The sequence below is a fragment of the Fusarium graminearum genome, chromosome 2 (genome assembly GCF_000240135.3).
Source record: "Fusarium graminearum PH-1 chromosome 2, whole genome shotgun sequence".
Lineage (NCBI taxonomy): Eukaryota > Fungi > Ascomycota > Sordariomycetes > Hypocreales > Nectriaceae > Fusarium > Fusarium graminearum.
Window position 1 is genome coordinate 1,342,938 of NC_026475.1, and position 10,798 is coordinate 1,353,735.

The following is a 10,798-nucleotide window of genomic DNA, read 5'->3' on the forward strand; positions in this document are numbered from 1 at the left end:
AAACTGTAACTGGCAACTCTTGTGTGTTCCGTCGGCTTCTTGGTATCGCAAAGGGCAATTGCTAGGTGCTCGCTCGTGCTTCGAATGTGTGCGCTATTAGGGTGGAATTAGATTAGTGACCGGGAACAGAACGGTATATACGTCGGCTTTTTATATCAAAACGAGCTCGTTGAGTCCTAAACACGGCTCGTGCTAGCTCGGCTGCGTTCATCCTCCTCTTCCATGACATCGCTCAGCCGGGTAGGGTGATGATGGCGAGGGACTGTTTCCCAACCAGGAGTGCCATACCCTTGACCGGTATAATCCTGAGGCTCCAATTGCGTGCCAGTCGTCCACTGGCCACCATTGCCACCACTCCCCTCTCCAGTAGAAGTCGAAGGGGAATCATGCTTACCACTTGGTGGCACGGTGGTGGCAGGTGTTGCATACTCTTCTGCTTCACCATCAGAACCAGAGTAAGTGGAAGGTGGTGCAGCGAAGGGAATCTTATTTCCTTGGGCATCTAACAGGAAGTTGCCATTTGCATCAATCACGTACTCACCTTCGCTGTAACCACTCTCAGACATTGGTGCTTGAAGTCCTTGTTGACGGTATTGATTGCCAGAACCTGTCGCAGGAGGCTGGTGCTGGGGAGACGAAGTTGTCTCAGGTGGGTAGCCAGATCCATATTCAGTTTGGTAAGCCCCTTGAGCTCGGCTGCTGTGATGTCTGGGTCCGCCTTGAGTCATTGGGACAACTTGGACGCCTCCGACAATGGTAGGTTGTCCTGACTGAAGAGACAATGTCCTGTCGCGCTCCTCCTGCTCACGTCGCCCCAGCTCCTCCCATGCTCGACGTGCCTCTTCTTTGGATATAGATAGCTCCTTGCGCATCTCAGCAAGCTGCTTCTGCGCCTTGGAAGTTCCACGCTCGTTTTCGACAGCATCTCGGATAGCATTAGCTCGACCTTGGCGTTCCTGGTCTAAGGCAGCTTCCAGCATAGCGTTGACTTCTTGTGCGCGCTCTAATTCCCCACGTGTTTCGAAGAACCAACGTTGGAACTTTCGTTCAGAGCTTGCACGAAGACGCTGGAGCTCAACGACAGCATGGAAAAGGTTGGCTCCAGCAGCTGACAGATCTGTGACCTGACGGGCCAATTGTTGGTTCAGAGGATCTCGATTCATCTCATCCTTGTTTTGCTCGAGCTTACGGATCCAATAACTGGTAAGGCCCTCCCAATGGGCAGATAACGTCTCCCATCGCTCAAAAGCATGAGGAAAGGAGTTGCGTGGTTTTGAGCCACCGGTGCCTCCTTGGTTGCCACTCTCCGCGCCTTGAGCAGTAAAGTTAGGTTGTGTTCCTGGTGCTGGGCCAGTAAAAGTTTGAGGGGGTGGTTGGTTGGTGGTACCAGATCGACTGGCTCGACCTTGTGGTGTTTGTCCAGTGGTATTAGCTCGCGGACGTGTTGATGTATTATCAGGTGCGGTTTGCGCCTGTCGCTGGGGGTTCGTGGATTGACGCGCTTCCGTGTCGATACCCTGCCCACCAGCAATGCCAGAAGCAGATCTGCGTTGTTCTTCTGCTCTCCGAGCTTGCTCTAAAATGCGCGCCTCTTGCTCGGCTCTCTCGCGCTGTTGCGCCTCAGCCTCTGCGCGTTGTCGTGCTTCACGAGCTGCGCGTTCCTGCATTATCATCCTCGGACCTCTAATCCCGGAGGGCGAACCCGATTGACCAGGAGCTGAGCCTGGACGGAACGGAGGGGCTGCAGGCTTGCCGTTGGAGGGTGGAGGTATACCTCCAGAAGCCATGAGATCAGCCATACTTGCAGATTCCTCTTCGAGATCTGGGGTGAAAGGATTGGGGTTGCGCAGCGCCTCCTCGAGTGCAAAGAGGATGGCGCTGTGGGTATGCTTGGAGATCCTAAGTACAGGGTGCGGCTCTGGGTAGTGTGCAGGTACAGAGAGAGCTCGTCTCGGAGGGGACAGGGAGCGCTCGGAAGAGACCTCGTCAGGGTCCTCGGTCAAGTCTTGTGAAAGCCGTCGGCGGGGTCGCGGGGCTTGAGTCTGCGTTGAGCGAACGGGGATAAGACCCAATACAGTAGGGTGACTTTCCGGTAAATCGTCAACGGGCGCGAGGGCTGTCCTAGGTTCAAACCCAAGGGAGGCAGCTCGGCGGTGGGATTTACGAGGCTCGGGAGCTGGACTCGGAGGTGCGTCAAACTTGGGGGTTCGACGAAGACTTCGGGGTGTAGAGAGTCGCTCAATAGGATCCTGGGTCTGATTGAACAGTGGCCGTGAGCTGGAGCTAGGAACTCTTGAGTGCTGGCGTTGCTGGTGCTGGGCAGGGGTCGTGGGCGCGTTAAGGTCGTGACGGTCGTAAGAAGCAGAGGACGAGCGTATTCTAGTCACTTCTGCGGCGCTGAAGGGGCGAGGAATTAGGTTATGAAAGTTCGACAAGTTGATGGATCACCAGCGGGCGCTGGTGGTGTGTTGCGTTGCGGTGGAGGGCCGTAGTGGTGGAGTGGGGGAAGCTCTTGATGCGTTGTACAAAGTCGGGCTCTTTTTTTTTGAGTTGCCAACCGGTGAGCAGATCGCAGTAGCCCAACTCAAACTGAGAATGATTGCGATATGGTCTCGGGAAGGACAACCAAGTCTCAGTCTGATCTGAGTCTGAGTCCACTCGAAACAGGGCCGAGAGTATAATTGCCCGACTGGAATGTTGAGGCGAGCGAGGTTAAGGTGAGAAGAATCAGGTCGAGTGGTGAATCTCAGTGCGGGCCTAAGAGTATGGGCATCGGCTGGTGATGTCAAAAAAAAGCTGGTGGCAGGGAACCCAAAGCTGGGCCAAAGCTGGAAATTTGGGGGGTTGGTGCTGGGAGCAGCTGTGGCCGGCCGCCTACCAGGCCAAGGCCAGAAAAGTCCTTAAAGAAACGGGCCACTAATGAGGGAGAAACTTGAGATTGCAAGCACAATGCACGCGCACGCGATGCGTAAAATTTGAGGATACTCGGTGGTCGAACTTTGGTTGAAGTAACCAATTGCTTCGTGTCGCTGATTTTGTAAAAGCGACGCGACTTGAATGCGCGCAGTCGCATATGTTGTAGATATGATCCAGGCGCAAAAGCCACGGCACGTCTAGTTTGTTCACCCGTCTGCGCGTGTTTGGCTGTGGTTACTTATTGATTGTCCTCGCTGTAAATCTCTGAGGACTATGTGTTTTGAATTCTGTTTTCTTTTTTCTTTTTCTTTTTTCGTCCAGCGAATCTGATTCCGGCTCGGTATTCGCAATCGGCGTGCGATAGCCCATAGGTTTATGTCGAGGCTGTCATGCGCAACTCGGTGTCCGCAAGAGCTAAGTAAATCGAGCGGCTGGGAAAGACGAAGGAAGCAAGGGCAGCACAATGTACTGCCGACATGCCCTCTTACAAGCCAATGGCGCCTCGCTAAAGTTTTGGTTATCCGCGCACACGCTGAGATAACATTGTTCAGAGTGTGATAATGAAATAATGAATGGAAGAAGTTTGAATCCCTACTAAGTTGGAAGGGAAGGGAAAAGAAGAAAGAGCGCACTGACGTAGCGGACTAAAGAAGGAAGCTGCGCCAGCTGGACCGCTCCTCCCTCGATCAGACTTGCACCGCCGTGCCTCGATTAGTCTGCTACTTAATTAAGTGCGCCAGGTTTTTAACTTGGTTATGAAAGGGTTTGCTCTGTTGCCTATTAACATAAAGTAACTAATTTAGCAGGTACCTAACTAATGCAGCTAATACTGCCAGCTTGTTTAAGGCACAACTGGACCAGGATCGAGGGTCTTTATTACGTTGGCAAGGCATCATACTGCAAAATCTTGTCTGCAGCAATAGCTTTTGCAAATCTAGCATCTAGATTGTGGAAGCAATCGTAGCCGAATGTCTTTGTACTCCATCAATTCCCATCGTCTATCTTGTATGCATACGGGTTATAGGGCGTTCGGATCTTGGTGTTGGGTTGAAAACTGACGGTTGCATTTCCATATAGATAGATGTGCGCAAGGTATTAGACAACACTCCGTACGACATGAAAAGAGGGTATGCCCAATTAACCATTCAGAAATCTTTACCGAGACCTCAAAATCATCCCATAAACTAGGTTTTGCCAGGCATTGTCTCGGGACTGATGTTTGACCCGTTGATCGTTCCTTTCACTGACTCTAAATGTCAAACCGGTAACATTCAGAGCATCAGTGTCTCACCTCGACTCGTCTGATCTCGGCTCGTTCCACTTGCCCAATATGCACATGTTATGCTTCGTTGCCTTATGATCACCGTGACAGTTGTCGCATGACAAAGAGCGGATAATAATATGGGTAGACTGGGGGGCTTGGATCTCTCGTACAGAGTCGTCACAGGTTCTTGGAAAACTCGACGAGGCGGTGGGCGGCTGTACCCTCAAAGCCCAACAAGACTTGAGTCTGCCTCCGAGAGATGGTATCTTGATTACACCGACTCCCAAACTACTTACTTTCTATATCCTAAGCCTCCTACTATCTCCTGGAAGGTTCAGTGCTGAAGCGGACTCAGGTGCATATGTGCAAGGGCCCAACGCTGCGCTGGGTTGAACCTTGGGCAATCTACGCAAGGTGGATGGTATCATTGGCCTTGAGCTTGCTGACAATGTTTTCGCCAAACTACCTAGTGGCCATTGGGTCACATAAAGCCTAACCCCTTGAGCCCATCTCGTTTCCATGTTCCCTCCGTTGTCATTTACCGGATATCGGATCTTGATCCCGCCCAATCCCCTGGTTTTCGCCCAACTCTGTCTTCTGTACGGATACCTTTGCAACTTGGTACCTTGAGAGATCGCTTCGCTTCTCCACTGGGCTGCACCGAGCAGCTGGTTGACTTGGGCGAATTAGGAAACGGAAATGGGGCCGGGTATAACACTGCGTCATGGCGTTAAGCGGAACAACGGTTGTCTGCCACGTTTCCTACAGCTGCATACCGTATTCTGTTTCGAGCCTTACCGCCGGTTTTAGGTTTGAGAACAACGTCAGTGGAAGAACCTAAACTGGATCAAACTTGGGAATATGGCTATGTGATCTGGGAATCAGTGAACTGTCGATTGCTTGAACGAGGTAACAGTGATATAGTAGCCTCGAGAAACATCTTGATCGATCGAATTGGTCTAACCCATATAGAGCCTGGAGGAACGGGAACCACGGCACGCCCCGTAATCAGGGTCCTCAGCTTCCAATCAGAATTTTGTTCATTGGTGTAGGAGTCGAAGTTGAAGCTGAAGCTGGGTTTTGGCTAAAGAGCTTCGATCTGAAAATGATGTCGTATATGATCCGCATACAGCCAGCCAGTGCCAACAAGGTTTAACATCGGCTCTAAATGGAAAACCGACGTCTCTTGATCGCCTGTTCGATCTAAATTTGGCATAGCCCCACGTTTGTATCAAGTGCTATTCAAACGTGTCGCAAAGTGCTGAGAGCTCTTGATTTTTCCAACATGTCCCTTCCTTCGAATCATGTGATAGTTGGAAAGAGCTTTTCGAGCCCTGGAAACACAGAGAGTCCTACTGGACGTGTTTCTTCGGAGGCCCTCCGGATTGGCACCATGCTATCCCTTGAGTCGGAACTCAGCTTTCTCTTCCGTCTGAGACATCCATTGAGCTGGTCCGCTGAAGTTCTGTAGGGTACCTTCTCGGCAAACCGTACTTCATTGTCTAAATGCCTCGCCCTCGCCTCTCAAATGGCTCGGAAAATGCTGTTGGTTTGGTTCTCAATAGCCGTGTCTTACTGGAAACCCCCCTTCTGGCGTTGTGTGGTTCTATCGGGTAGGCTGTCGGGTAGGGAATTGGAATGAACTCGTGTGAATGGCACCGCTTTGTTTCTCGTAGTTCGTGAACATCTTCAAGGATGGATGGTAATCATAGAAGTAAAGGTTGCGACAGTCTCCCATTTCGTCTCGATTAGGGAAATTTCATGACCGGTGAGATATGGATGAGGGCCACAAGTTTAATGAGCCCATCGCTTCTTATTATAATATAGAGCTCTTGCAAAGCACATAGTGTCTTGAATGATCGAGCGATCGAGCAGAATCCCATGGTGGTTGCAACCACCGCATGAAATGCATCCCTACGCAAGAAACCATGTTCCTGAGATATCCTGTGCCGCTATTGAACTAAAGGCACCATCGCAGTGATTTCACTGGACGCCTCTAGGGCTGCACATCGGTGCATCGAGATCATTGAGATGGTTCTCTGATAGTAGACAATTAAGCGGGCTGCTGTATGGTTGACCATCTCATCAGGAACTAATGCGAAGAGCTAGTGGACTGAGATAGCGCTCAACCCGTTCCTGGACTCGACAATTAACAACCTTGCATCTGTCAGGACTAATTTCAACGTCTCCTAACAACAAAGACCTCAAGACGCTGATTGTTCAGGAAGAGATCATGCATGAAAGAAAGCGGTCAGCTCATGACTTTCCCAAGATCTCTCGTTCATCTCGATCTCAATAATATGCATGGTTTGCATCAGTATGCAGCCACGATGCAGGCGCAATCTTCCTCTGTATCTCAGCTGGATAGTGACAGAAACATTTTCGATCGAGCACTTGTTCGATCGAAACTATGTGGCTCACACAAGGCGTATGCGAGAACCACCAGACGCCTCGTCGAGTACCATCGCCATTCCTCCTGCTTAAGAGCTGCCATATACTTGACGTCACGACTGATGCCGGGGTAGAAGGAAGGATATGGAAACTCCAGATCGCCGATCAAAGATCGGGAAAAGCCTGTGATAGAACAGTTTGAGTCTCGGAAGAGTCCCAAAGATTGGTTGTGAATCTGACACAAGACCTTTCTTTGAGACATGCGTTGCCCAAACTATCGAGGGAAGGGATCACCAAAGCCCGAAGCTATTGGGAGCTTTGGTGCTAGCCGTCTTACGTTCAATAACTGAGCAAGGGATTTGTCGGCTACTACTATCGTTGTCCTTAGTGCTACCCTAGAAGACGCATATGAGCATTGACTTTCTCGGCTGCCTTGGTGAAGCAAAGCGCTCAAAGGCATGCAGTCCTACTCGATAAGATTCCCCGGTGTCATGGAATCGAACTTTTCGACTGCGGAAAAATGGCCAATGTCATGTTATCCAAGGGAGAAGAATGCATATGCATGGCATAGGCTATTGGATGTGTATGTACGGAAGAGGTAGCTTTTGCCAAGGCGGAGGGAACCCTGCGTCAATAGTAGCTCAGCATGAACCGGACTAATGCAGAGAGAAAGCTGCAGCTGTAGTTGCATCTCCTGGTTCACAGAGATCTGCGACTTGACACTTGACAGGTTGATAATGCCAAAGTCAGGAGTAGGCTGAGGGTTGGGACGTTGTATCATCTATTCCGATAGACCTGTCATTTTTTCTCTTTTTGTTTTCTCTTGTCTCCCTCTCAGCTTTGGTAACTGTTTTATTTTTTGAAAAAGGCTCACGCAGGGCGATGTTTACTGGGCACCTACCTGGTAGTTGACTTTCGCCATGAATGGGGCTGAACAACTGCCCTAATATGGATGGACACTACGGGCCTGATAGGGGTAGCCTGTCTGCCCACTCATGGACCTGTACCTGGATGCTTACTAAGCATTTTGCTCGTTCCCTCTTTTCTATACCCTCATTCAACGTCGGCATTCCCTCCAACCTGGACCTCTTACCTTTTCGTTTCTTTTCTTATTTCGAGTGAAATAACGCGCGGACTTGCCGGCTTATGCGTCCAGATTCAATCGAATGTTTTCTTCTTCCACCAGAAACACATTGCTACGGATCAGGGTCCACTGTGTTTACGCGAACAGCTCTCATCAGACGGTTTCCCGAGCTATAGGAGACAAGTGTCTCACGACTCCACCCAAAGGACTCGAAAATCAAGCAGGGAGGATGCCTCTTCGCTAGAGGTTTCGGTACAGGCCGTGTCTGTGTCAGTGAGTTCGACTCGTGTTCCATTTCATACAGCTGGTCCAGGTCTTGCTGTTCCTCATATTGAATGCCTGATGTGAGCCTGATCTGCCTTGTTGAGATGCCTCGAATGAATACAGCGCCCAGACGCGTATCACGGCAAGCTAGCGCACTGCCGTCGTTATCGTACAAAAATAGAAAGAAGATGGAGTTTATGCTGTTTGATGTAAACCATTGATCTCGGCAACATTGTGGCTCTCGTCTTGAACAAAGACTCAACTGCCCAGTTCACAGCGGCCGACCAAAATAGAGAGAGTCCTTGAACGCCAGTCTCGCTGTTGACCACTGGTATCATCCGCTCCATTCCCCGGGGATCAAACCTCACGAGTCCTGCGTGTCTCGGCTCAGGGTTATGGACCCGATTCTTGGAAAACCTGCCCGTTCGCTCAGGGGATACCGCAGTAGGCGTTGAACGATGACACCAAGCAGCTTCGGATCGAGGAATTAACAAAATCGCTGAAGCCATCCAGGCGCGACCGAGCCATACCATCGATACAAGGAACCCTTTCTTGTTTTACATGAACAAGTCAAGTGTACGAGCAGTGAGTAGGACCGTCCATAGTTTCTCTTTGTTCCTTCTGAGAAGAGTTATTTTGGTATTCTCAAAGCGGCAGGATCCGATACTTCTCTTGAACCTTCAAAGTTGCTTTTCTGCCATCGGAAGAGGTACCCTTTAGACTTGGTATTTGCTGTTCCGATGGTCCGCAAGTGCAGCAAAGCAAATATACATGCATCTGCAGCCATTTCTTCTGATGTTGGCTGCAAGTCTAACAGAGAAACGACACCCAAAAGCATGACGCAAGGGATCAGTCGCGGCTGCATGCCAACAAGCCCCCGAGGCCCGAGCCCAAACTAGTTCAAGCCCTTGAACAAGATGTGAGTGTCGGAATGCTTGAGGTTGTCTGACAAGAGGGATGGCTAGACTTAGCAGCCCCTCTACCCAGGAATGCCCCTCCAGACCAAGGGGGCATGCTTTATCAACATTTAGAACACTGCAATGCAAAGCCTCAAGTGGGTGTAGTGGACCCACGCTTATGTTTCAACCTCTCTTTGACAGCTCTGCTTTCACATCTATTTGTATATCATACCATCTACATCCCTGGTTTCTTCATCTTGATACCAATATTGTTGCAAGTTAATTTCGTTTTGCCAGTTCAACGGTCCACCATGGAGCGCTCTAAGCTGGCCGATCTCAAACTCGTTTCCAAGTACTACCCTGTTACCAACTACTCATACCCTCAACAACCGGAACGTCCATCACACTATGTTCGGAGCCGCTTCTCAGATGATAGGGCGTCTTTGGGTTCCGAGGGGTCTTCACCCAGTCTGATCGATGACCGAACGGACTCAGAAGTCTCTCTGGACGATGACTATCAGTACCATGCCCATGGCGCGGAGCTATGGGACAGCTTCTGGCTCCCAAGCAAATCTACCAAGCTTGAACTTCAACCTAGAAAGCAATATCCGGCCTCGATTCCAATCACCCAACAACAACAACAACGTCAAAAGCATCTAGAACTGAAGCAACAACAGCAGAGATGGCAAAAGCAAGCAGAGGAGTACCGCGCCAAGGCATGGCCTCTTTCTGGAAATTCTCGCAACCAAAGTCGAAAGCCGGCAACAACCTATTCCCCCTTCCCAAAACCACTCCCTCTGCCACCACGAACTGCACCACAAGCTCCATCATGGCAATGCTCTCGCGATGTGAAGCAAAAGCCTCCACGACCACCTCGCCCACACGAAGAAGTTTACGTTTTCCGCTCTCTTCAGAACTCACCCCTTGTTGCACATTTTGCTGTTACTCAAGACTCGCCTCGCCCCATTACACCAAAGGACAGTCGCCCAACAACGGCGCAAGAGACACGACTTCCGACACCTCCAGAACGTGGTTCCTACTTTGAAACCGCCTCACGCAATCATGCCCAACGTCTTTGTTCTACAAGCTCCCAGCCTCCCGCTTCTGTCATGCCCTCAAAGAAGTCTCTCCCTTGCATGCGGCCTCTACCGCCAACGCCACCACCGGAGGCGGAAGAGGCTCCGGAAGCGGAGCCCCACTCGGTGTTCGAGTACGATGATGACTCTGATACTGAATCTGGGAGCCGTTCATTCTGGTTTCATCGTCGGTCGGCAAGTGACCAACGTAAATCAGGTCAACGATCTGCCCCTTCATCGCCCCGCAAGCGACAAAATGATGTGCTAGGGAGAATGCTAGGACGACGCAGTCGAGGCTGAGACTTATCCTACCTTTATTTGTTCATTTTCTTTCCCTCACATTCTTTCATTCTTCCAAAATTCTTGTATATGATACCAACTACGAATGTCTCTACGACTGCTCACGACATATTTACCGTCTTTTATGATTGAGTGGAACTTTCCACCGTACGTATCGACGTTGCTAGACGTAACATGGCTGTCAAAACGGCTTTTCTTATGGATCACGCCAGCACGCAGTCCTGGAAAAACACTCCCTAAAGCTCGAGGTCGAGCGAATGCTCTGCGAACAACCTGTTCGTTTCATTCTTTCCTTTGTTACATGGCATCTGCTCAAAGAACAAAAGCACATGATGCCAAAATCGGAGCGGGCCAAGAAAATGGCTGATCTTTGACCTGAGAACAAAGGCTTGGAGTGTAGGTGCACAGACTGAAGGGATACATGTTCTCATGAAAGAACATTTCTTGTTTGAGCTGGGAGTTCCAAAAAGGGAAAGGACAACGAGAAGACTTAACGATTTATTACCAAATTCTATGCACATGCTTGAAGATATTACTGGATTAGTTCAATGATGACATCCTGAAACTGCTTGTTCCTTACCATGGTTGTCATGTGCTTCTTAGT

The 10,798-nt window shown here is 50.1% G+C and overlaps 2 protein-coding genes across 2 annotated transcripts; one reads left to right on the forward strand and one right to left on the reverse strand.

Moving 5' to 3' along the window:
• Positions 1–176: 176 nt before the first annotated feature.
• On the reverse strand, positions 177–3,285 carry FGSG_08591 (uncharacterized protein; the record flags this gene model as incomplete). The annotated part of the gene is made up of 3 exons (XM_011321857.1): positions 177–2,397; positions 2,449–2,874; positions 3,155–3,285. 3 exons carry the CDS (start codon positions 3,283–3,285, stop codon positions 177–179), a joined length of 2,778 nt encoding a protein of 925 aa, XP_011320159.1.
• Positions 3,286–9,129: 5,844 nt separating this feature from the next.
• Positions 9,130–10,194, forward strand: FGSG_08590 (uncharacterized protein; the record flags this gene model as incomplete). The annotated part of the gene is made up of 1 exon (XM_011321858.1): positions 9,130–10,194. The coding sequence occupies one exon, from the start codon at positions 9,130–9,132 to the stop codon at positions 10,192–10,194; it is 1,065 nt and encodes a 354-aa protein (XP_011320160.1).
• Between the last annotated feature and the right edge of the window lie 604 nt (positions 10,195–10,798).